This window comes from Aspergillus nomiae (genome assembly GCF_001204775.2).
Source record: "Aspergillus nomiae NRRL 13137 chromosome Unknown contig00040, whole genome shotgun sequence".
Lineage (NCBI taxonomy): Eukaryota > Fungi > Ascomycota > Eurotiomycetes > Eurotiales > Aspergillaceae > Aspergillus > Aspergillus nomiae.
The window spans coordinates 67,594-92,685 of record NW_015378095.1 but is presented as its reverse complement, the minus strand read 5'-3'; the positions used below and the strand labels follow the sequence as shown (position 1 = coordinate 92,685).

The following is a 25,092-nucleotide window of genomic DNA, read 5'->3' as shown; positions in this document are numbered from 1 at the left end:
TCCCCAGACCAAAGTTCTCAAAGACCCTGTCTCTTCATCTCAATCTGCTCCCGAATACTACTACCCCCAGTGACACTCCCACTGCCACTGCCACTGCTACTGCCAGCCTTGCCATGCTCGACCCGATCCAAAACCTGCAGGACCCGTAGATGCTCCTTCTTCAGATCCTCGAAGCTCTCGTCGAGCTGCTTGTGCCAGGGATAGAGGACGAAGACCTGGAAGGCGAGAGCGGAGGATGCGACGAGGAAGTTGGTGAGAGAGATGCTGCGCGTGATGAGGACCATTTTCGTTCGTCTATATGTAGGTTGTTTCGGTTTGGCTGGGGGTTGTGGCTAATTAGGTGAGTCGGGATGCGGATGGGAATGGGGATGTAGCGGACCTTAAGTTCTCCTCCTTCTCTTCTAATCCGAGGATATTATTATACTATAGAAGGAAGGAAAAAAAGAATGAGCGATGTGGTTATAGTACGTGTCGACAGGGAAGGAAAATGAATGAATAACCGTAGAGTGGAGAGTCGAGTGAAAGTCAAGAAAACAAATGCAAGAGAAAGACCCGAATGAAGAGAAATCCGCTTTGCGACTTAAATTCAGAGGCAAGAGTAGAATGGAAAAGCAGCCTAAAAGCAAACCAAAGCGCTGATTGATAACCCAGTGGGTCTTGTGCTGTCAATCTATGCCCAATGGGACTCTTCTGGGCAGTTGCGAAACGGGGCAAATGGCGACATTGGTTTGGACGCTGGGAGCGCTAAGGATGAAATGTGGGGACGGTGTGTCTGGCAGTTTGCCATGTGAATTGGGTGGGTATTCTCTTTCTTTTTGTGGGTATCAGAGAGTTGGTATGTATGTCTACTGTGATGTAGATGTTGCGGTGTTGTTGCTTATGGCAGCTGGGTTTGAGGTTGGTGTTCGTGTTAGGGTATCATTGCTCACGCCTTTATATAGTGTTTAGGTCCGTGCTTGTCCTGTTCTGACTGAGGATGCGATGACAGAGGTTCTTTTATGATTATGTCCAACTGATCAGGGCCTTTAGGGTTGAGGCACATCTCGTGGTTTTTCCACGTGCCAGCATCACTGGACTCAATACCAACGTCCATTATGCCAGAGTAAGGATTTTAAACAAGCTGATCAATGCATGAGTAGTATATACATTTTCCAGGAAGGTCGCTTGAACTTGCCTATCCCCAGACAGTCTACAGTTTATACATACAACCAACTACTGATACTTGATAAACATCTGGTCAAACCCAATGACCTGCCACTCGCCCGTCTCAGTGTTAAGGGTAAGATTGCTGTGCTTCACCTCGCCCTGATGGACAAAACCCGCTTCCACCTGTCCACCAGCAATCGGCCGAGCCAGATGGTTATCGTCATGCTTGACCGTGAAGTTGGCCAGGGGAATTTCCCAGCTATTCCGGGTAGCCACAGTAGGACAACCTATACCGTTAGTTAGTATGTATAACCACAACCGGTATCATCCAGCATACCAAAGTATTTGGCCTCCACCTCGCTCGGTCTCATCCGCAGCTCAAAGTACCCGCGGTAGTAGCCTTCATTCCACTGCAGATCCTCGTTGCGCGCGTAGGAAGCAGCAGTCTGCTCGGCGCTGTTGATAGTACCCCCGAACCCAGAGCTGCTCACCGCTGTGCCAGCAAATTCGACTCCGATGGCACCGGCACCGGTGCTGCCGTCATACGGCTTCTCGCCGATCCAGGCAATGTCGCTCACCTGCTCCAGTCAGAACTGCACATATACCGTGGTCGAAAAGACTCACCCAGTTGACATGCGTATCACCCGCGATCATAATGTTGTTGCCGATGTTGTTATCGTACAGGTGCTTCAGGGTCCGGTTTTGGTTCGCGCGGTAACCCTACTCCGTGAGCAATGTGACCATCTGCGGAGACATGGGACACTCACCTCCCAGGAATCCAAGTTATAAGTGACCTCGCCGTTAGTCTCCCGTCCCAGACGAGCAAACCGGAGCTGACTCCCGATAATACGCCACTTCGCTCCGCGCTGATTAGACGCTGTCAGCTGCTTCTCGAACCACGACTCCTGACGACCTCCCATCAAGGTCCGGCCGGCGTCGTTGTGGATCTCTTCGATATAGTCCGTATTCCAGTCTGACACGTTAGCTTGTGTCTTCGCCAGGAGGGATATACATACAAAGGTCAGTAATGCTGCGATCGTAATTGCGTGTATCCAACATGATCAAATCAAAGAGGTTTCCCATCTTGAAGGAGCGCCAAATGCGGAGGCCGTCATCCATGTCGACCTGACTAGAGCAATATTAGGATGATTGTCACAGGGCTGAGCCATCAGGGACACAAACCGAAGAGGCATCCACTCGAAGTACGCCCGGACGGCGTTCATCTTGCGCTGGTCGACGCTGATTTGAGGGCTGTCATTGCGGAACGACTCTTCGGTATTGTTAAGACGGCTGAAGCCATCTCTGTAGCCGTTGTCGGCAATTTCTACATCATCAGCGAGTGGTGTTAACGGGCTGAATGCATGGTCATACCGTGGTCATCCCAGATAGGAATCCAGGCAAAGTTCTGATGGGATGCGGCAAGGTCAAGATCGGTGCGATACTACGAATATTTAGTAGGAATCATAACGGATAGTGGGGGAGATCATACTTGTCCAAGTCGAGTCCGATAATCATAGAGAGAGAAGATATCTGCCTGCGGACGGGCAGCTCGCTCGTCCTGTCCGACTACGCCCTTCTCATATTCATAAATATAATCTCCGAGATGAAGCACATAGTCGACGCTGTCCTTGCGGACGGCATTTCCGTATGCGTTGAAATACCCACTCGCTAGTTTGGTTAGCTCCGACAACACCAGAGAGAAGTGCGCACATACGGTAATTGCTGCAAGAATACACAGCCAGATTAATTTCCTCAGTAGCATCATCGCGCCCGGGGCGGTCTTGGTCCTTCCAAGCGGACTGGTGACATTCGAGTTACAAATCTGGAATTGGTACCAGTATGTCGTGAACGGCTTGAGTCCGCTGGCTTCTACCTGTCGAATAGTCAATACGATTTAGGAGAAACAGGGCATCCGTCGCCATACCTTGAGAGTATAGTCGATATCACTGGTAGTATAAGCCCTTCCTTTATCAACCACCCTTTGGCCCTCTTTATCCTCATACACCTGATAATCGACACAGATAGGATGCGCCGAGGCCTTGATATACGGTTCCGTATCATGGTTGTACAACCCCACGGTCCCCGACACAGTCACATTGCTTCTGTCGGCCTCCAGGGATGGAGCAACACGAGTCCAGAGGATCACACTGTCCGCGTAGGGGTCACCTGATGCTACACCATGGGTGAAGTTCAATTGCGAGGGGTGGAAGGGGGCTTCATCACGTTTTGCGAGACTACGACGGTGGACGGAGTCGATGTTGATCCCCATGCCCGTGTGGCGGGTCGAAGGGCTGCGATAGTTCAAGTTCGCATTGTAGCTCGCCCACGTCCCTGTGGACAAGGCAAGCAAGGAGAGGAGGGTAGATGTATACACCATACTGTGTGATGATATTGAGGTAATTCCTATGCTCTATTGACGCCGCAATAGCCTGCCTATTTATAACCCGATAAACTAATAAATTTCCATACTGCTGTAGCCATCTTCGCCTGGAGGAAGGCGCGACTTCTCAATACCTGCCCTCTATGCCCGGACCTCTGGCACAGCCCGAAAACCAATGGAAATAAACACATCGTACACATGCCTCCCAGCCAGTGGACGTTTATCATCGCGTGCAGTGCACCGAGTCAGCAATTGGACAGAATTGAAATAAAAGTGACAAAGAAGAACATAGCAAGTTCGCGAGAGCTCATCACAAGTGTACAGGAAGCCAAGACTCGGCTATATGGACATCGGGGATTCTGTATGGTCTGAAACCACCATCCCTCATACTAATACCGGTTGATAGTCGAGACAGACTGACACCTGTGTCCGTAGTAGAACCGCGTGCAATGGACATCTGGTCCCATTGGAAGGCCAAGAATGGCGCTGGAGCTTGATCTTTGTAGCAGCGCGACTGCCAAGCATTGGCATTCCGCTTGCTTCCCACTTCAATTCGCGGTGGGTTTGGGAGATTGGTTTTGGCGATGGGGTTATTGGCTGGGTTCCTAGTGGGATGTATATCGTTATTTTGGCAGCGGGCTGTGGCTGGCTCGGAGAAGTAAATATATTGGTAGCACGTGGAAGCAAATACTTTCGACTGCGGCAACATCCTCAACATCCATGGATATATCATATCTACATATGCTCTCCGCAAACTGCGGATATAGTATGTTCTCTATTGTCCTCAATTCTGAAACTGGTGGATACAGCATTCTACTCAATATTCTCTGGATATCCTCAGATATCCAGTGGATAAAAGAGACACTAATATACCAAATGTCATAGCTTATATATTATTTATACAATTTTTGGATATAAATCTTCATTGAATGATATCAAGAAGTGGTATGATTAACTATTAACTAAATTATATAACTAAGTATTAACTGTCTATAGTGATGAAGACAGGGAATTAAGAGTTATACTTGTGCAGATATTCCCAAAACATTCTTCTATCCTTATTGAGAATATGGCATGGAAATCATCATATTCATTATCCTCAATTTCCAGATATATCATATGGTATGCGATCCAAATTCCAAATTCCAATATCCAGTGGAGAGGAGATGACCAGGAACCTGCTAGCCCCGCCCCGAAGTCCCCCGAGATCCTTGCTATGAGATCTCAATCACTATGGAGCCACTTCAGTACTGTGCATATCTCGACCAATTCTGATACATTGCTCCTCTCATGGTCCCACTTAAAATATGGTGTAGCTGAGATCTTTGCACAGTGAATAGACCCCTTGCATTTTGGGAAGGAAAGATCGACCATTGATCCGGCACTTTCGGAGTGGGCTTATAGCCCTTGATTGAACAAAGGTCACGTTTCTTTTTCATGCTTCATTCCTGCAAGTGCGACTTCTTGCATCTTCATAGTGAAAAGCCTGATCCACCTTGGGCTGATGACCCTCTTGATTCGATGCTATAGGGCCCACCGGCTCCGAATCAAGATCGACAACTACTACATGTAACTCCGACATGTAACATAGGTAGTATTCAGCTACTAAAATGAGTCCTACATTACAGCTTGATGAACGATGTGAGGTATTCAAGAAAACAGCACTCGGAAAAAGCAACCGGTGTATTTTCAACATTCTTGCGCGCTTTTTCTCATTATAAATACGGTCTCGCTCCCTTGTCTGATAGCCTTTTTCTTCCAACACACAGAATCCTCTATCCAGGTCCCCGACTTACATCATTGATATTAATCCACCTTCTGACCCCTAGTAAGCTTCTGGAGCCTCCTGTACTAGGTCTATCCATTTCACTAACTGAACCAAATCACAGATCTTGCCTTCGTATAACCAAAAAAGCCATCATGAAGCTGCTTCTCGCCGTTACCACACTCATTGCTGTGTCGGCTGCTGCGAAATACGCTCCTGGTCAAGACTGCCGCACCAACAAAGGATGTGATCAGAATTGTTTGGGAGGGAAATGGAGCGTCGTGATGGAGGCAGGCGATGTGAGGATGGTTTGCGATCCCGGCACTATTGATTCGACTCGTTATGTTCGAGCCTCGTGCTTGGGCGTTGAAAAAGAAGAAGACGTGGCCTTGAAAAAGGGAAAAACTGTTTGCGACAGCATGAAAGGAAAATTTTGCGGTTCTTATTGCTTTCTGACAACTATAGCATCAAAGGAGGAGGATATCACGGGTCGCTACGAGAAGGTATGCGCTGAGCAGAAAGGCGCAGACGGGGGCTCATATTTGGGGAGTGTATTTGTATATCCTACCAAGGAATTGGCCGTCAAGAGCAATGGCAAATGTGATACTTCGGTCTTCTCCTAACCTGAAGCAGTCAACACAGGCCTCAAGGCAGCTTTGGAACAACTGTCCTGCTTCTGTCAAGAAACAAAAGATCCTTACGATGTGTTAGCTTCTTTGCACCTGTGGATTCCTTTTCGGTTTCTTTAATATCTCTGCCTCTTTTCTGTTAATAAGTCAAACGTCCATAACAATAACTATGGATAACTTGATGATACAACTAATCTATCCTGTATCTGTTTCGAACACTGGATGGAACTGCACTTTAAATTTGCGTTCGAAAACTAGAGTGGTTTTTCAACTACAGGAGTGATACTCCAGTAGCATTAAAACCAGAGAAAATCTAATTATCGCCAAGGAGCCCTACTCTATTTAAAATACTACTCTCGATTTGATCCTATTGGAATCAGGTGTATCACGAAACCATACAAATTATGCATTAAAGCCACAGTAGTTTGAAAACCAGGAGAATCCAATTTTGACTTGCCCAGTCTTCTTTTTTTAAACAGCCGGCCAGAGTTCTATTTTCAACCAGCAGCGAGCAATTATCCGCCCATTTGGTTGAGATATCAACAGGTCCCTCATCTAGTTAAATGCTATACCTCGCAGTGGCTAGGTTAAAAAGACGCATTTCTTGAGAGGACTCAGCGGAGGGCCATAAACATTATACAGTGGGTCGGTGGGGGCCCGTACATCCTTTCCAGGTTGGGCATTGGAGAAAAGGAATTATTAGAGTGAGATAGGGGGCCAGCGATGACTCTTCAAGGTAATTGATAGCCCTCTTTAGACGGTTAAGCACGGAATACTCCGCATAAATTCCCAGAATTATGAAAGCACAGCTCCAAGTGATCCGGAAGCGCCGAGTCGCTGCCAATGCCGAAAGCCTAGCGATCAGACCAACTGACCCTGAGGAACCGAGGATTGAGATCCAGATATGGGGGCTACGAGATCCACTAAATGTCTCTCATTGGCAAAGATGAGGAGTCGGGAAAGGCCGCCCCATTATTCGGTTGCTACCCCAAGGTCAGGATCCACATATAGCTTAGACTATTGTTGCTCTAATTTCTCCGGATGCTACCTCCCGTCCGGTATCGGGGTCGATCGCGTCAAGAAGCGCAGATTTCGAGGCAATTCACATGTAATTAATTTCTAATTGATTAATAGTTGTAGCGATAAGTCAGCGCCATGTCACCCTCTTGCTCCTCTTGCTCCTCTGCGGCGCTATCGACGGCGCCGTTCGCCATCGCCCGGTCGCGTTTCCGGTTATCGAACCAGAGCGCGACGAAGTACACGACGGCCATGGCCGCCGAGAAACACAGGAAGGACAAGCTGATGATGTATCCGTTGCGGTAGAGCGGTGCGTCCTTCTGCAAGAACGAGTACGTCGAAATGATTCCTCCGACTGAAGTCGTGGTTAGTTATCTTGGTTATTGATAGGAGAAATGCACAGACTTACTGTTACCGAAGCCGATCTGCCAAGCCGTTCCCACACTCCGTCGCCGATGGCCTCCTAAATTCATGGAAAACCAACACACCAGGACTGGCATTGCGCTGTAGCAACCCATGGTGACGAGGAATAGGGCTCCGTACTGCACGTGCCGTTGCGCCTCGCCGTGGATATTGAGCAGGATTCCGTACCCAGCCATCGCGATCAGCATCGGGATGAACGCGAAGGCGAACCGATGGCGAAACCTGTCCGAAAGGAATGCGACAACCATGGAGAAGCCGAATGCCGCCGCCCAGGGAGGGATGGAATAAAGCTGCGTCTTGATGGGTCCGTATCCGTAGGTCTTGATGATCGTCGGCGCAAAGTACGCGTAGCCTGAGAGGTCAGTGAGAGAACGAATACATGAAGAAAAAAATGCCAGCGCATACCGTAGGCCGTGACAACCTGGCCGAAGTACATCCATCCACCGATGAAGATTTTGTCTGCAGAGGCGACAGTTAGCGACGGAGCTGAAGTCGGACGATTTGTGAAAAGTACTCACAGTCCTTGAAAACACCCAGCACATCGCGCAAGCTTAAATGAGCATCTGGGGCAGCCTTGCCCGTGTCGGCAGCAAGCTTTTCGCGAACAAACTCGCGCTCTTCTTCAGTGAGCCACTTGGCGTCTTCTGGGAAATCCGTAACCAGGAAGTAGCAGATGATGGCCACCACGCAGGTCAGAACACCTTCGATAATGAACACCCAGCGCCAGCCTCGATAGCCGCGCAGACCTTCCATTTTGCCGAGACCGCTGGCCAGGAGACCACCAAAGGCACCGGCGAGGGTGGTGGAGCTGAAAAAGAAACTGAAGCGCTTTTGGGCTTCGCTGCGCTTGTACCACATGCCCATTAGATAGAAACCTGCGCGGTTAGCTCGCCGCCGTATGAACCGGGTGAGTCGAACATACAGCCAGGAAACAAGCCGGTCTCAAACATGCCCAAGAACCAGCGAGTAGTCATCAGTCCTCCCCAGTTCGACACCAGACCCTGGCAGATCATGACCAATCCGAAGCCAAACATACATAATGACACTGTAGCGACCGTCAACATTCGTTCGATTCATGGAGGTTTAACGGAAATCGTACACCAAAGATGAGGCTTCAGCTTCTTCATTAGAATGTTGGACGGGATCTCGAAAATAATGTAAGGAACAAAGAAGATCGTCAACGCGGTGTTGTATTTCGTGCCCGTCTCGATGTTCAGGTCTTCCTGTAAACCCAGAATCGCCGCGTTACTGATGTTCACTCTGTCGGCGCATTCGGTTAGTATCGGCGTATAATTAGGAGTCGCATTCCAACTGACCGGTCTAAGAATGCGAGCAAATACATGAGACACAAGCACGGTACGACGTGCCAGTCGATTTTCGCCATCAGCTTGCGCTCGTTAATCGGGGAGCGAGGAGCCTCTGGTGACAGTTCGCCATCGGCGCTCTTCTCTGGCTCTGCGGCATATTAGCAACTTGCGTACAGTCGCGAATGCGTACAACACGGACCTAAGAAACCCATGGTGCTGGAATGGGCTGCTCCGAGGAGTCAGGAGCAAGAGTCAGGGAGAACGCTGCTTTTTTGTTTTTTTTTCAGAGAACGAGTAGGGACAGGGGGACTTGTCAGATTTTTAAATCCCATTGTAGTTTAAATCGGCCCGAGGAGCAATCAGCTTAACAAATACGCTTTGCAGAGAGGCCTGATAATCGGGCTTAAGTGGACGCCGGAGTCGGCCGCCAGCTGGATCGATGCAGATCCATGACTCATGGGGTAAGTATCGACCACGACTATCGCCAAATCTGCCGATCCCGGGGTAATCCTGTAATCCAGGCATGCACATTGTCCAATCTCGCTTTGTGAAAGGAAGATTGTCAGAAATTCGAGGGAAAAGTTCTCAGTGTTTCGCCTCGCTAGTGCGGCTAAGCATCGCCAAGTGAACTTTTCCGATACATCAAAACACTATACTGCAGGCACACACATGGATCACAACATATTTATGCTATTTAAATTAACTAGTCACGACATATGATCAATGATAAGAATGTTCAATAAGCATTATCCGTCCACGTGAACTATTGCCATCCAATCCACCATCTACCACGGCCATCCTTGCTGCTGGCACAAACAACGGTCACACATCCCTTGCTGGCACTTCCCCCTTGCAGTCTCACGTTTTCAGTTCATGCTGACAGCCTTGACGTCCATGGGCCGGAAGTCCTCATTATTCGGTAAATTTCATTCATAGCGGCAGTTGCCTCGTTACACATCAAGTGCGACCGTGTTACATGGTCACAACCGTCACTCGCAGCTTATTCTTGAGCGACAGCAGCTTCTGAGTAGCTTCCGTAGGAGCCATACTGGCCGTAGTTACCGTAGCTGCCATAGTCCACAGGCGTAGCGGTAGGGGTCGAAGATGCGGTAGTGGTCTTGCTCTCGTCAGCTTCGGGGACCTCGTCCCTCTTGTACGAGCCGTAAGAGCCGTAGCCACCGTAGTTCCCGTAGTCGCCATAGTTGCCGTAGCTGATGGGCGTCTCAGTGGGCGTCTCAGTAGTAGAAGAGGTAGACGTGGAGCTGCTGTCATCTCTCTTCTCGAACTTGTACGCTCCATAGGAGCCATACTGGCCGTAGTTGCCGTAGTTGCCATAGTTGATAGGAGTAGGGGTAGGGGTTTCAGTGGCCGAAGTCGTGCTGGAAGGCTCAGCATCGTCACCCTCACCCTCGGGGACGTCATCTCTCTTGTAGGAGCCGTAGGAAGCGTAGTTGCCGTACTTGCCATAGTCTCCATAGTTGCCATACTGAGCAACCCCGGCGGGAGGCGTTGGCTGACTGACCTCGGAAGAAGAGGCACTCGAGACTGGAGCGGCGTTCACAGCCAAGATCTGAGTGCCCAGGGCGAGCAGAAGGGACTTGCTTGTAAAGTGCATCTTGGAAGAGTATTGAACTTTGATTGTAGAAGAGGATTTCCGGTTCAGAGGCTTGCTGAATGGATGCTGATCATCGAGGAAAGAAGGAAATATTTATATAGGATCTCCGAGACTCGTAGAAGCTATCACCGAGATACTTCTATAAATATAGACTCATATCGGTTACTCCATCTCGTAAATTGTCCCGGCATTGCCATTGGGCATGTCTCTTGAGTCGGATGAACCACCATGGACACGAGCTACTCAACCCGTTCTTCGTACCAATAACAACTGTTCCGGATGATACATTGTGGCTAAACAATGCAGTGCTACCTTGACCCGCAAAAAATCCCACCTTTTCCAAGCCCCAGGCCAGGAAGTGCCCTGCAGTCGAGGGGTAGTCGCCACAAAAGGACCGGATATGCCGGTAAAAAGACCCAACCGGGCAGCAGCTTGATGGGAAGAGGAGTAAATTCGCAGTAGAGAACTAATTTAGGAGACGATACGCCTTACATCATTGTCTCATGGACCGCAGTCTCGACTGTGGAGTGGATGGGTCCCCAAGCTTCTCCGCAGGCCAAGAGCCACTCGTATTTGATCGGCTCTAATCGTCATCTGCAGGCTAGATGAACCACTGAGACATACATGCAGTTAGGCGGGCTGTTGTCTTACAGCACACAGTGGTTGCCTCGGGGATCTTCTTGGAAATGGCGGGCCTTGTCTCACATCCTATTTTTATTGTACTCGGTTGCATAATGACTTGTCGATTTCCGTAACGTGCCATCCATTTCCTGTGGGGCGCCGTATATGAGTTGGCCACCGTGGACGCCATAATTAAACATCGGATTCGAAATTTCCTGCCACACTGTGTACACCGACTTTATATCGCCCTTGTTTCTTCGTCGTGTTCCTTTCTCTTGCGATTGAATAATTTGTTCCTCACGACACTTAGGGCAGAATGCGCCATTCAGTATCAGATCCTGACGTGGACGAGAAGCTTCTCTCCGATGAGGAGGCCACTTGGCCTCATGAGCAGAAGCAAAATGAGAGTCTATTCAAGAAATGTGCAAAATGGTTTCTTTTGGTCGCAGTCGCCGTATTCTCCTGCTTAGTAGGCGTTGTTCTGGGACGTCAGGAGCATAATCTGGATAAGGTCTGCACTCGGCAACTCACGCAATACTGTAAGTTCTTAGCCCCAGTCCGGAAGAAAAAAGTACATGAGAGGAGAGAAGATAAAGATGTATATCTAATACAAGTATAGCCCCCGTAATCCCAGAAGTCGGGATCGAATACCACCAAGAACAGTTCAATGGCTCGTTCTTGAAAGAAAACATATACCGGCAAGAAGCAAGCCCTGAAGTAGATGCTGCATGGGAAGCTCTTGGTGTCAACTGTATGTTCACAGCCGCTTTATGCAGCATGAAATCCAGCTAACAGCCGTGCAGACAGAAGTCTTAGAGTCCCTGCAGAAGAGGCTCAAAAGTCGGGACTTGCTTCTGATCAAGTGAAGATCAGTGAAAAGTATGGTGGAGGGTATCCTGCAAACATTGAGGGGTTGCATCATCTGCACTGTCTGGTATGTTTATCTTATCCCCGATTGACACCGTTTATAACTAAGGCGACCGTGTTAACAAACCAATAGAACCTCCTCAGACAGTCCCTTTACTACAACTATGACTACTATCATGAGCAGGGCCAGGGTGCCTTCGTGAACGAAGATTATATTGTCCGACGCCACGTGTGTACGTATTGATCGTTTGCGCTATATGATCGCTCTTCGTATGCTAATCATGAACGCAGCCCATTGCCTGGACATTATACGACAGCAGCTCATGTGCACCGTTGACATCGGCGTCCTTGGCCAAGTTTGGGTCCACCCAGAGAACCCCGAGCCATTCGTTGATTTCAATACGCAGCATAAATGCCGGAACTTTGAAGCTATTCGGCAATGGGCAGAACGCAATCAGCTTCCTGAAACTGTGCCTCAGGACTTTCTGCAACCGCCAAAGATTGAGGATAGAGTGTATAATGAGATCCCATGATAGCGTTGTATTAGTGACGATGTACATATAGTTGTTTATATGCCCTAATGAAAGTTATGGACTGACGCCAATGGGATAGCCTCTGAAATCGTGTTAACAAGTGCGGCTCCTGTGAAAAATCATATATTTTGGCGGCTTGAACAATGGCAATTTGTCGAATAAGATAACAGGATTGATTCATGCTCTTTATGCATTGACGTATGTAAAAGAATACACAAAAAATGTTGTATTATATTGGCAAAAAGTCAACAACTCAATGGTTATACAAACATAGAAATTTACCAAATAACCACCAACACTGAGCGTGGGCCCATTTTCTCACACCCGGAAGGGTACGATGTTCTCACTTGAAGATAAGACACAGCCACTTTATGATAACTTGGCCACTCAACCTTGAACCTATCCACAAGAGTTGCGTCCGCCGTTACGCCCCAATGATGAGTCAAAGTGGGGTCCCAAGATAGAGATATCATATGCCAGTGGGATTTCAGGGAGCAGCTGTGGGCTCATCAGGAGTGGTACTCTCATCGTCAGCCTTCTCTGTGCTATTAATCGGAGTACCAATTCGGTGGGCAACAGTAGGAATGGGCTTAGGACCCGTTGCATTGTGTTCGTCGGGGGTGCCAGTTTCGTGGGGAGCAGCGAGGGAAGAGCTAGTGGCACCCTCTTCGGCATTAACTGGTGCATCAGAGTTGTGAGAAGCAGGTGAAGTACTGTTAGAATCACAATCCAGCTGAGCAATTGGAACGTGGACACTACCAATCGCAGGATGGCAGGATAAGCCCTTGGTATTGTCATTAGTGTCAGCGTCGCTGTGACTTGTTTCAGTACTCATATTGGCGCTCTGTGTGCTCATAGTGAAGGGCGTCGCCATTGTAATGCAGCTTGGAATGACCAGACGCGCGCCTCGCATGCTCGTATCAGACGGATCTAAATCATTAGGGTTTGCCAGAGACGCCGGTCCACCGTTGCTTGTGGACGAGGCGAAAAGGCCGCCGAGACAATGTTTGTTGGCAAGATCGGCCCTTTTCTTCAACGCTTCGGCATTCTTGAATCTGACCCTACTTTATATCAGTATGCTTCATCACTGAAAACTTTGACGGGGATTGGTACATACAATCGATCCTCATCGAAGTCGTGGTCCTTCTCATGGTAGATAAACCAACTATAAGCACTGGACTCATTATAGTGTATTTCTGGTGACTCGCGTTCAATGAGACGTTCAATTTCATATGAAGTGAAACCCGGAGTATTAACGAAAGGATTTGGTACTGAAGGGCATCCTGCAGTATTGCACTTTGGATCTTCAAATTTGTCTGTATCAGCAGTCAAATCCAATGCCATGGAAAGTTTATTCGGCTCGATATTCGCTTGCCGTAAGAGTCTGAGGCTAAGTTCGATACCTAGTCAAGTTTAGCATTTGGAAAGAAAGCTAGAAAGCCACAACACACCAGATGCACTATCCATTTCCGTTTTTGGTGGCTGTCGTCTCGCGCATTTGGTGCGAGAGAATGAAAAGAAAGTGAGATGGTCAAGATGTTCAGCCATTCCAGAGAGGTCGTGACCCTTGAGACCGCCTATTTTATGGATTAGATCGTCCCATTATCAAATATGTCTCACGGATAAAATTACATTCTGTGGCCTCGACGGCAGCTGATAGATCATACTTATCACCAAATGACTCGCGAAGCTCCTTCAGCAAGGTGACGAAGTTCTTGGCCTCATCAGGCGAATAATCTATCCCAGGAGCAATCAGTAGGAAGGCCACGGTACATAAATATCACTTTCTCATGAAATACCTGGTATATATATAGTCGACAAGTCAAGATTAAGACCGTCGAATCCGTACGTTTCCATGTGTTTCACGAACTGGTCAATGAAAAACTTCCGATTCTCAAAAGAGCGAGTTATGTTGGGCCATTGATTTTCTTCGTTCAAATAATGATATACGGATAAGTATGTCTTGAGGGACGGCCTTTTGATCTTCAGATCAGTAAAGTCTTTCCAGGATTTACGAAACCAGGTGTCATAGGGGGCAACAAAAGAATAACCGGGGCCAAAAGGATTGAAAGGCATGTAGAGATGCTTTAGAATATTAGCTTGGTTCTAGACAAGTGGAAGGGAGTGTTCTAAACCCACAGTCCAGGGCTCCACATTGATCTCCGATCGCTCATGTATACCGGGCCCACGAGGACGATGCCATGACTCGTAGTATCCAATATAACGTTGCTTGCTGGAAGCCCCTGAACATGTTCTATAATGTTTGCGGTGAGTGCCCAATCAAATTTGTGTCACTGGAACCGATGGCATACCGTGGTTCACAGTCTGGTGTGGAATCCTCGCCACATAATTGTTAATAATTCCAGTAAATATAAAGCAGAGGTGGAAGTGGCTACTTACTGTCGCACGGTGTTTCAGAAATAGAGAGGGAAAATACCTGCACAACGAGAGATGCGAGCAGCAGAGTCAGAGGATGCCATGTAGGGCCGTGGAAGGCCATCATGACAGACTAGGATTTGGCGAATCTGTTGAAAGTCGAGAAAGGGTTGAGAGAGTAGCAACACTTATGGTTTGCTTTAAATCTACCCTCCACTTTTAGGGGACGGGTGAACGTTTTATTAAGGCTAGTATTTGAGTTATGTGTATGCTTAAGGGTCCTCCATCACTCCAGTCTAATTTTAGCATTCTATATGCATACCTTTGCATGTAACGTCCTGGTTCTCTGCCCCTAAATCAGTCTGTGGGATTTCCTATATAAAGCAGGGGATAACCGAGCTTAGTCATCCTGCGAGGTTGTATGACCGGTCCTTACTAGTAGTAGTAAAGGCCTATAAGGCCCATGAGCTATATGTCTACTGCTACAGGTATTACGTTAATATTTCTAATGAATACCCACTTCATTAGAACTAAGTTGGGGTGGCTGCTCGGGCGCTCGTCCTGAACAAGGAGCATTGGATGGGCCCCCGTTTACCCTAGTGGAGCAGAGCCCAAATTTGAGGCTACCTGGTGTCCAATTCGGCTTTCCAGTCTTAAAATGGGTTAGACCTTCGAAAAGATCTTGTCAATTTTCCCTTTGACGTTCTATTAAAGCGTGAAGCTGAGCAGAGCAATGCCTCGCCTATCATGGGAAACTTTTAAGTTGTTTCTTGTAAAACTGAGTATAGGTACTGAATTGATGAATCGTATCCCCCATAGACCAGAACACCATTACTCTTAGCCACCCGTTGCGTAATACTTAAACCTATGGGTTCTCGGTAGAACTCAAACCTATGTTCGGGTCTAATGTACTGGTTGACCATTACTATTCTGCATACGGGACCAGTACAATGGACCTACTGTGGATTGAACATCTTGTCTTAGTATTTCTATTTTCAAATTCTATCCACTGATTGGTAGTGCCTTTTGGCAAGTCTCTGCCTTCTACTTAACTTTAATATCTGTGGCAGTAGAGGCTACGGCGCAACGACTGGCGAAAGCAATACAGAGGAGCGGGACGGGCAATGCAGTGTCACCTCAAGGGCGTATTGAGTCAGTGTAATTGAGATAGTGGGGCATATCAGGACCTTCAGGCTGTTCGCTAGGCCTGCGTTACAAATAATACACCAACTCGTATTGAAGAGAAGCTACTGGTTTAAAATGGTGGACATGGTTTTCTCTTCTACTTATCTGATGTCATGTATGTAAGTCTCTCTAGCAGCTGCTACTCAAGTAGTAGCCTAGGAACAAAATAATTGAAGGCAACGTATCCACCAGGCCTCCATTGCCAATTAGTAGATATAGAATACTAGCTCAAGGTGTCTTCCTCTCAGAAGGTTCAAAATTACGAGTCTTCGCCTCTGTGGGAATGGTTGCATCTGCCGTCCACACAGACCGCTCGAGGGTAACAGTCTCGGTCACTCGTGCATTTGCGAGGTCCCTGCATGTCGCGTTTCTCTACTCCAACGCTTTCTGTGGTATCCAGAGAGATCGTATTAGTCACATATTGGCACCAGCCATTGATGCAGAGCCTACCAGGCCCGCATTGCACATGGATATGGCATCTCTGCTGAGTCTTCATATCATCTGAGGCTTCTCCAATGTCTGCGTCACGGGCTGCTAGCTTTGTCGATTGATCAAATGGCCAGCAGAATCCGTCCATGCACCATTTGCCAACTGGGCAATCGGTCACATGCTTACATCGCTGCGCATCTGCAGGGGGCGAATCTTCTATTTAGAGGCCATTAATATTTACTCCTCTGGGTAACCAGATATGGGGCAATACTGACGATCGCTGTCTTCACGGAGAAGTGGCTCCGAAGCAGGACGTGGGATTTGAACGCAGCCTCCACGCCAGCAGTAGTATCCTGGAGGACAGTCGACACTGGTGCTACACTTGCCCACTGCAGTGCAGGTAATGATGTTAATTTCTCTTTCCACATCTCCCGGGTCAGGAATACAACGCAGTACTTTCCTTGAAGATCGTCACGGACAACTCTTTTCAAACTATCGCGCGGGCTTCTAAGGCAGTATCCCAAGTGGCAGTGAAAGTTGATAGGGCAGTCCCCGTCGCCGAAACATCTACGTTGATCTGTTCGGATATTATGTTCAGTCCTTGATGTGTTTTATCTGCAGCATTTGCTTGGATATTTACTCACCGTCTTCACGGGTGTCGCCTGTCAACAACTGTGGCATCGGCTCACAAAGGTCTTGGTTGTCAACGCCTCGGTAGGGTTGGCTAACGGAGGAAGCTGTATCGGTGATAAGGGTGTTCAGTCATGCAAAACTTCGAATTGTGGGAAGAAAGCTGAATAGCTGCTTACCATCATTATCTGGAGCAGTAGGGTTAGAGATGATCGAAGCAACCAGATTGCAGATAAACAAGAGAAATATCATGTAGGGCGTCATGATGGACTTGACCTGTTTCTTATCGGAAGACACTCTATGGGCCAAAAGGCAGTCAATCTAACAGAGATGAGATATTTCAATCGAACTACTAGCCATTGTCTTGTTATATACCTGAGCAAGACGCTATGGAACAAGTGAATCTACCAAACGCTTTCAATTGCTCCACTACATTCAACAATAAGAGCACCGCGAAAGCCGGATCGGGTGACCTGCTTCATTCACATCACGTCTATGACTGGCCCATACATGTGTATTTTCATTCACATACAAAGGGGTGCCATGTTGTCATTGTACGGTCAGCTATGGTGTTGCTTTATTCGCTGTGAGAATTCATTACACTGCAGTGACCCTCTTCCCATACTCGGGTTTGTAGCAATAAATTCCTTCTACATAATGCTGACGGCATGACTTGTGAGGTTTTCATCATACGTTACCTCACTAAAAAGTGACATAGGAGCAGGGCTAGGTCTATTGGCAAACTTCAAGCATGTGGCTCAGTCCAGCCTCACAGCTTGGCTGCAGGCACAGCCTCTCAAGCGGGGTTTTACACAGTTGATGGAAACATAGCCTTAGATTCTCTGCCACGCGGCACCAATCAAGCTAGGCCTAATGGCTAAGGAAGGGTCTTCTGCAATAAATATAGCTACATAGTTGGAACTCATTCTGAACCTTCCTTAACTTTGCAGCTCCAGACTCTCAGGATAGCCACAAGACCAAACAGCAATCATGGCAGACCATTCAAATCAACCGCCCACAAGCCAACAATATGCCCTGGATAACATTGCAAATCTCATCAGAAGTGAGAAGATAGCCCGCATCATCGTTCTGGCGGGGGCAGGTATCTCTACAGCAGCTGGTGTGCCCGATTTTAGATCACCAGGAACAGGCCTCTATGATAAACTGGCGCCATTAAAGCTTCCCTACCCAGAGGCTATCTTCCATATCAACTATTTCCGACACACGCCAGAGCCATTCTACGCGCTAGCCAGAGCCCGCAATCCCAAGAACCTCAAACCAACGGTTTCTCATGCGTTTCTGGCTTTGCTGGCAAAGAAGAACCTTCTTGATTTCGTATTCACGCAGAATATCGATGGTCTCGAGATAGATGCCGGTGTCCCCGCAGAGAAAGTGCTTTCCTGTCATGGAAACTGGAAAAGCCAGCGATGCCATAAATGCAAAACGCCATACCCGGATGGGCTTATGGCTGAGGCAATTGAAACAGGTCAGGTGCCGTACTGCCAAGTCCCGGACTGTGGCGGCGCGGTCAAACCTGATGTGGTTTTCTTTGGGGAGCCTCTTCCTGCCGCCTTCGAAGTCGAAGAGAAGAGGGTATCTGACGCAGAATTGATGCTTGTTATGGGGACAAGTCTCAAAGTGGCGCCATGTTCAAGACTGCCACGTCTGGTGAAAGAGGGGACGCCCAGGCTGCTCGTAAATATGACGCAGGTCGGGGATTTCGGTACTCGACAATCGGACGTGTGCATCCTTGGGTCGTGTGATGATGGTGTACGGCGGCTAGCTGATTCGCTGGGATGGAGAGAAGAGCTGGAAAGCCTTTGGACACATGCCGTCGCTGGTAAACAGGCAGAAGTGAATACTGACAATGTGAAGACTTTGGATGAGTGCATTGAAGAGTTGGCGGAAAGAATGAAGGCCGCAGGGAAGATCTCGGATGGACATAAGAGAATGCTAGAGAAGCACCTGGAGGAAAAGTTTGCGAATCTCCTTCCTGGGTCTTCTATCATCTGACCTCTGTATGTTAGTTATATTCGGCGTTCTGGATCGGCTATTGCTGCATTGTGTTGGTCATGACGCTTGTTGGACATTGAGAAGAACAAAATAGGAAGGACGTAGGACACGGTGAAAGCTTTCTTTTCGAGAAGAAAAAGGATACAGGGCAAGCCAAGTGAAAAAAAAAAATGACCAACCAACGAAGAGTGATACGTAGATCATATACGATTATGAGTTGCCATGAATTGTATAAATCAGTACACCTAGCCAAAATCTGTAGCCCACCTTTGGCTATCACCAACACCCATGGCTGGAATACTGAGCTTTAGTGCAACAATTATCTATTTAGTCATCTTAAACTATTTTAGCATCAGTCCATTGGAGTTTCTTCTTAAAATATATATCGCAGTCTGGAATTCACCATGGACCGACACTATCTAGCTCTATGGATTTGGTTACTGTTAGTGAATGCGCTGAATGATATGTTTTCCCTCTCCTCGTGAGAGGGGAAATAGTGGTTATAGATCACTGAGTAGCTAATGATTAAGGGTACTACGAAAGAAGTTCTCCCTGTCTTCCTCTTTATTTTACGTGTAAATCTGTCTTTAACCTTTTTGATCATTAGGTACAGGGCCTGCGTTGGTGCCTGGTTTATTATCGTCATGCTTCAGCCACGATATAGCCTTTAGAGTCTTTCTCAGATTGCTGGCAGCGAAATTCAAGGTCCCCAATGCCGCTGGGGAAGGATCATACATGGCATGTTCCTTCAGCTTCGTCGGAGTTGGGTATGATAGTATCCCGAACAAGTCTCTGCGTCCGTAGCATGTAAATTGCCTCTTGACGATTCCAAAGTATGCCCACTCTTCCGCCGGAAGTGCTCAAACTCATAGTAGAGCTTTTAGATCCGCACGACTTAGCATCCTAGCTATGGCTTCTCAACAGGGGCTTACAGACACCGTCAAACTTCTTATCAAGCACTCCAGCTTGGCTACGGATCGGGCAGATTTTGAAGGCAGAACACCCTTATCGCATGCCGCAGACGAGGGCCATTATGAGGTGATGCAACTGCTCTTAACGCAGGAGGATATTGATGTGGATTCTCGCGACACAGATGGACGTATTATTTCGTTTTATTTCCCCTATCAAACCTCCATTCTTTTAGGATTATATCTCGTATTCATCCGAATCAGGACGAATCTGCTTAGTAAACAAGTTCTACCTCGGACGAAACTGATAAAGAGCGAATGAGAATCGCATACAATGGTTCCACATTCTTCAAGATATTCCCTCGCCTTCCCGCATGATCCGATCCCTTTAGCCTCGTCCGAACCTAACAAAAAGGGATTAGGCTAGGCTAAACCCATGCCTGCAGCCAAGCGAATGAGGAAGGGGACGCATAGTTGCGTTTCCTGTATGTGGACCTCTGACAATACCGAGTCATTTCAAGTAATTGCATCTGGACTGACATGGGCCCAGGCCGGCGACGGAAGGTCCGCTGTATCTTCACGCCAGGTAACTCCGAAGGGTGCGTCCACTGTGTAAGACGACGAACAATATGTGTCCCACAGGGCTCGGATGAGTCCGAGCATAGTCATGACTCGAATCAAACCTCTTTGGGGATCCCACGAGGCGACCCAATGACTGTAAGGAATTTACCAAACGTCCAGTCGGATGCGCCATTTCATGTTCTTGAAGCACTTGCGCAACTGAAAGAAATAGTCAGGATATTTCTGAAGGGTGACCCACAACATGCAATGGGTGCGGCTGCCAACAGCGCGACTGCCAACTCAGATACTGTGCAAAGTGGCTGTGCGCCAATCATGAAATTATTGAATCATGAGCTGGTAGGAAATTGCCCCCTATAGAAGGTCTAGTATTGTATCATTCTTCTCATGATGTGCAGATTGGTCAACCTCGTCCCAACATAGAGGCTTTGTCGAATTTAACAATTCCACAACGGAAAGACAGCGCTCACCATAACTCCACAAAGCATATAGAAGAACGTGCTGATGTTCTATACCGACTTTGTCTGGCGTTGCCATCCGAGTCAGAGATGGTCGAGATCTTTCGCACTCGAAGTCATTGGTGACAAACATGGCGTGAATCCTTTGCATTGGGCTGGGGGCGAAGAAAGCGATTCTGACCTACAGAGCTTCGCAATGCGGGCGTTTCGTACTGGGCATCCTTGCCTCCTGGCAATATTGCTTCTATGTTTTGCATTTAGCACCGGTGACTTTGGGAAGTACCTCTGTCCGGTGGAACAGCTGATTTTACATGATGATGATCTTGCTGGTGGCAGATACGGTCTCCAATGCTTAATGGCATTGGGACTATGCTATATGAGTTCACTGCAGCCTCGGCGAGCGTGGATCGCGTACCGTAGAGCCAACACCCTGTCCCAACTTGCCGGTATTCACCAGACGCATAGGAATTCGGAACTCTTAGATTCACTTTTCTGGCAGCTGTTTAGTGCAGATCGGTGGGTGAGCCTGATGATTGGACTTCCACACTCAGTTCCAAAGAACCTCTGCGACCTATACATCCCTACCTTGGAAGAGAGCACGCCGATTAAGTTCCATGCACGACATCTGTCTGTGTTGACTGGACGGGTTATTGATTGCTTGCAAATAAACAAAGAGCCAACACTTTCGGCAGTCATTCGAACCGATGAGCAGATCGACGAGGTTACCTCGCAACTCCCGGCAGGATACCTAGACATGGAGCAGATCTCTCTTTGCGAAGATATTTCTGAGAAGCATGCACGGCTGTATCGGCTGGCCAACATTCATCAGCTCAAGGCACACCTATACTTACCATTCTTCTTGCAGTCTTCGGGTATAAGTGGGCAAGCATATGGCTGAGCTTCATGTGTGAAAAGTGCACGGTCGCTGCTGGACGCTTACTTATGCCTGTATGAGAGTAACCCTACGATAGCGCGCATCGACAACAGCGTAAAGCTCTCCGGCTTTTCAGCACTTACCGCTGCGGTCATTGTCTTCCTTCATCTACTCGGAAGAGACACCTCGTGGGGGACAACGTCGAAACTGGACTCCAAATGGTATGATCAGTCTCTCATCAGCCGGACGCGCTCTGCTCTCAAGGATTGCTCCGAAGACCAACCAAGCTCGCTGAGCGGTCAATGCCATGCAGCCTTAGAAGAGCTAGTAACCAGTTGTCAATCCTTAGCAAAGGGGACCAGTCGACAAATCGCTGTGCCGTATTTTGGTATCGTGACTGTTCATCGCAAGTGTGATGACGGTGTTGAAAGAGATGATGGGAGCTGGCAAGACATTCCGGCCGGCTTGGACGAGTTTGGACCGGGAACTACAGGCGCAGGTCAATATACTGTGCCGGTTTCGTTTGATGATCTTTGTTCTCATATGTTGGTCCAGGGGTGGTTCCCAATCCGATTTATTCAGGCATGACTGCTGATCAAGTCGATGCCGGGTTGGATTGGATATCAGGGCTCGACGGTGGAAGTAATTTCAGAGAGTAACTCCTTGCTTTCACGAATGCACTTAGTTCTTGGATGTGTAAGGTATGTACATAGTCTTGGCCGCCCGCAGATCAACTGTATGAGTGGTGGCATATCCTAAATTAGATTCTTGGGTCGGGACGGAGGGTGGGGGCAATCTAGCCAACCTAATGCTCGCTAGGCGCGATATGTCCTGCGGATGTGCATACTCAGGGGCTGTCAGCGTGAGCTGAATGTGAGAGGAAATGATGTGTCTTTAGGGTATCCACATTCAGGTGATCGGGACTTCCTCCGCAAGTCGTTGATTCGTCGCTCGGGCCGCCCAACCCATATCGATGTAGCTCTTGTTGGATCTGTTCTGCTTCAGCTTCGAGCAAACCTGCATGATGATTAACTGATCGGCGTTCTTGGGATATGAAAGTTCCCGGACGACATTTTATTGTTTAGCTCATGTACGGAGTAATAGCTTCTTCATATCCAGAGTGGCACCCTCAGCGAGACTGAAACTGCGACATAGATGCAAGGGGTAGGAAGGGAGAACCTACAAGTGAAATCTGCCAACCCTCGTCCAATCTCAAGATCGTCTTGGAATGAGACTTCCCAGGTAGGTGTTCGTTTGGGTATCTTTGCGGCTGAGAGTGACGTACGAAAAGCCAATTAGGGCAGCGGACCTCTGGCTGAGCTGAAGGTCTTCGTATCCACCGCGGGTCCTGTCTTGCTCTCTCGTTGGCCCGACAGGATGATCGGACTTTCGGATTTCCTGGTTTAGCGACTATTAATGCGCATGAACCATTGACCCGCTGATCGCGTGTTGCATGGGTCGAGTTAATTTGTCATTTATTCCCGCGAAACTCCAGCAGGTTTTGTATTATAAGACAAGATGGCTGCCAAAGTTCCGAATTCAAAGACACGAGGATTCTTACCTACTCACCTATAATCAGCCATCCAACGCCATGGCAAGCGAAAAGCAACTGCCATGGGGCTATCGATGGCGCTCATCCCGAAGCTTCATCATCTGTACTATTATTATCGCTTTGTTTGCTGGTATTTTCCTCTAGTCTTGTAACTCTGGCGGCGTCCAATGTCCTAACAACTCTTGGCCAGAAACCTTCCTATATGGCTTCGTGGTTCCCATCTTAAGTTATATGCTCGAAGCTCGTCTTCGCATGGATGAATCCAATACGCAGCGGATGACCACTGTTGTCCTGGCCATCCATGGCTTTGTGTCTCTGGTCTCTGCACCCATCATTGCCCATTTTGCAGATAAGACGCCGAACCGGAAGGCCCCGCTCCTGCTCGCTCTTGCAGGATGCTTCGCAGGTACTGTTTTAGTGGCGTCCACGTTTTCCAGTATGCATATCTATCATGTCGTGTAGCGAAGCTTTCATTGAAACTCACCGGCATGTAGTTGAGGCGCTTTTCATCGGTCGGATCTTGCAAGCAGTGTCCGGCAGCGCGACCTGGATTGTGGGGTTTGCGACCTTGACTGACAATGTCGGCCTGGACCATATGGGCAAGGCGCTAGGAACGGCCATGACCTTCGTGACAGCCGGCCAGCTCAGCGGCCCTCTCGTCGCCGGTGCGCTACTGGAATTGGTGGGATACTGGCCGACTTGGAGCGCTCCTCTGCTGGTGCTCTGCCTGGATATTATCGCACGTCTTCTTATGATCGAAGGGCGAGAACTACCGCTTGACCGACCCGATTCCCCAAAGCTAACGGCTCCTCGCGAGCCAGAGGAGAGCGAGAGGGCGCCCCTGCTTCCACCGTCATCTGATACCAATGAGTCGCCAGATTACAATACAGTCGCCCCAGAGACTGAACAAGTCGGATCATCTGGCTCCTTTTATCGCATCATACTACGTGATATCCGCGTTGTAGCTAGTGTAGCAAACACACTTATATTTGCAACGCTCATCGCTGCTTTCGATGCCACTCTTCCCCTTCACTTGCGCGATGTCTTTCACTGGAATACCCTCTCCGTGGGTATGATTTTCCTATCCCTCGAGGTTCCCTCCATGTGCCTTGGCCCTCTGGTTGGGTGGCTTCGAGATCGAGCTGGTGCCCGCTGGCCGGCGACGATCGGCTGGGCGCTCATAGCCCCATTGCTGTGGCTCTTGGGTGTTCCTGGAGAGAAGAAATTCTCCTGGGCTAGCCCTGAGACGAATGGTGAAGCCATCTTTATCACTAGTCTGGTTAGTATCGGTATTGCTTTCACCTTGGTTCGCGGCGCGGGCACGATGCAGTTGGTTGGTGAGTCGCCTTGCATTGTTTCCCCTCCCCTTACCTGGTATAGACTTATGTTTATTAATGTTGCTATCAGCTGCTACTAAGGACATGGAAGCAAAGAATCCGAAGATATTCGGAGAATTCGGTGGTAGTTCCCGGGTCTCCTCCATAACCGAAGTGGCATTCAGCCTGGGTTCAATGCTAGGTCCCCTGGTTTCAGGTACTTTATCCGAAACGGTCGGTTATTTCTATATGAATATGGTTATGGGTAGGTGTATATCGTGTTTTGTGTCGATGGGCTGTTCGCTAATCGCATCATCAGGTGCCATCTGTCTTCCCGTAGCGTTATCGTGTTTCCTGTTCTTTCGAGTTTGAGTCATGAGATGGGTTTAAAATTGGGACTTAAAATAATAAGTTTAGTTATCAAAAATGTAGTTTATAATATCGTCTGTATGTACAGCGGACCTAATGA

The 25,092-nt window shown here is 48.3% G+C and overlaps 10 protein-coding genes across 10 annotated transcripts; 4 read left to right on the top strand and 6 right to left on the bottom strand.

The window, feature by feature from the left end:
• Positions 1-17: 17 nt before the first annotated feature.
• Positions 18-284, bottom strand: ANOM_002431 (uncharacterized protein; the record flags this gene model as incomplete). The annotated part of the gene is made up of 1 exon (XM_015547688.1): positions 18-284. The coding sequence occupies one exon, from the start codon at positions 282-284 to the stop codon at positions 18-20; it is 267 nt and encodes an 88-aa protein (XP_015409952.1).
• Positions 285-1,212: 928 nt separating this feature from the next.
• Positions 1,213-3,523, bottom strand: ANOM_002430 (alkaline phosphatase D family protein; the record flags this gene model as incomplete). The annotated part of the gene is made up of 9 exons (XM_015547687.1): positions 1,213-1,433; positions 1,484-1,724; positions 1,771-1,866; positions 1,914-2,119; positions 2,163-2,275; positions 2,329-2,470; positions 2,518-2,587; positions 2,636-3,019; positions 3,071-3,523. 9 exons carry the CDS (start codon positions 3,521-3,523, stop codon positions 1,213-1,215), a joined length of 1,926 nt encoding a protein of 641 aa, XP_015409951.1.
• Positions 3,524-7,047: 3,524 nt separating this feature from the next.
• On the bottom strand, positions 7,048-8,910 carry ANOM_002429 (MFS transporter; the record flags this gene model as incomplete). Its single annotated transcript, XM_015547686.1, has 8 exons — positions 8,867-8,910; positions 8,677-8,815; positions 8,460-8,620; positions 8,283-8,405; positions 7,879-8,235; positions 7,766-7,819; positions 7,347-7,712; positions 7,048-7,292 (listed from the first exon to the last, which is right to left on the bottom strand). The coding sequence occupies exons 1-8, from the start codon at positions 8,877-8,879 to the stop codon at positions 7,048-7,050; spliced, it is 1,458 nt and encodes a 485-aa protein (XP_015409924.1). The 5' UTR covers positions 8,880-8,910.
• Positions 8,911-9,667: 757 nt separating this feature from the next.
• Positions 9,668-10,282, bottom strand: ANOM_002428 (uncharacterized protein; the record flags this gene model as incomplete). The annotated part of the gene is made up of 1 exon (XM_015547685.1): positions 9,668-10,282. The coding sequence occupies one exon, from the start codon at positions 10,280-10,282 to the stop codon at positions 9,668-9,670; it is 615 nt and encodes a 204-aa protein (XP_015409925.1).
• A 937-nt stretch (positions 10,283-11,219) lies between these two features.
• Positions 11,220-12,374, top strand: ANOM_002427 (oxidase ustYa family protein; the record flags this gene model as incomplete). Its single annotated transcript, XM_015547684.1, has 5 exons — positions 11,220-11,442; positions 11,523-11,654; positions 11,707-11,837; positions 11,904-12,003; positions 12,062-12,374. 5 exons carry the CDS (start codon positions 11,220-11,222, stop codon positions 12,301-12,303), a joined length of 828 nt encoding a protein of 275 aa, XP_015409919.1. The 3' UTR covers positions 12,304-12,374.
• Positions 12,375-12,790: 416 nt separating this feature from the next.
• On the bottom strand, positions 12,791-14,803 carry ANOM_002426 (glycoside hydrolase family 18 protein; the record flags this gene model as incomplete). The annotated part of the gene is made up of 8 exons (XM_015547683.1): positions 12,791-13,364; positions 13,421-13,706; positions 13,755-13,880; positions 13,936-14,040; positions 14,103-14,388; positions 14,443-14,557; positions 14,616-14,628; positions 14,704-14,803. The coding sequence occupies 8 exons, from the start codon at positions 14,801-14,803 to the stop codon at positions 12,791-12,793; spliced, it is 1,605 nt and encodes a 534-aa protein (XP_015409942.1).
• A 1,289-nt stretch (positions 14,804-16,092) lies between these two features.
• On the bottom strand, positions 16,093-17,187 carry ANOM_002425 (uncharacterized protein; the record flags this gene model as incomplete). The annotated part of the gene is made up of 5 exons (XM_015547682.1): positions 16,093-16,219; positions 16,293-16,509; positions 16,565-16,870; positions 16,938-17,030; positions 17,103-17,187. The coding sequence occupies 5 exons, from the start codon at positions 17,185-17,187 to the stop codon at positions 16,093-16,095; spliced, it is 828 nt and encodes a 275-aa protein (XP_015409920.1).
• Positions 17,188-17,913: 726 nt separating this feature from the next.
• Positions 17,914-18,936, top strand: ANOM_002424 (SIR2 family histone deacetylase; the record flags this gene model as incomplete). Its single annotated transcript, XM_015547681.1, has 1 exon — positions 17,914-18,936. One exon carries the CDS (start codon positions 17,914-17,916, stop codon positions 18,934-18,936), a length of 1,023 nt encoding a protein of 340 aa, XP_015409921.1.
• A 909-nt stretch (positions 18,937-19,845) lies between these two features.
• Positions 19,846-22,343, top strand: ANOM_002423 (uncharacterized protein; the record flags this gene model as incomplete). Its single annotated transcript, XM_015547680.1, has 4 exons — positions 19,846-20,035; positions 20,395-20,762; positions 20,916-21,753; positions 21,853-22,343. The coding sequence occupies 4 exons, from the start codon at positions 19,846-19,848 to the stop codon at positions 22,341-22,343; spliced, it is 1,887 nt and encodes a 628-aa protein (XP_015409922.1).
• Positions 22,344-23,346: 1,003 nt separating this feature from the next.
• On the top strand, positions 23,347-24,995 carry ANOM_002422 (MFS transporter; the record flags this gene model as incomplete). The annotated part of the gene is made up of 5 exons (XM_015547679.1): positions 23,347-23,437; positions 23,498-23,743; positions 23,802-24,644; positions 24,715-24,888; positions 24,943-24,995. 5 exons carry the CDS (start codon positions 23,347-23,349, stop codon positions 24,993-24,995), a joined length of 1,407 nt encoding a protein of 468 aa, XP_015409926.1.
• Positions 24,996-25,092: the final 97 nt, after the last annotated feature.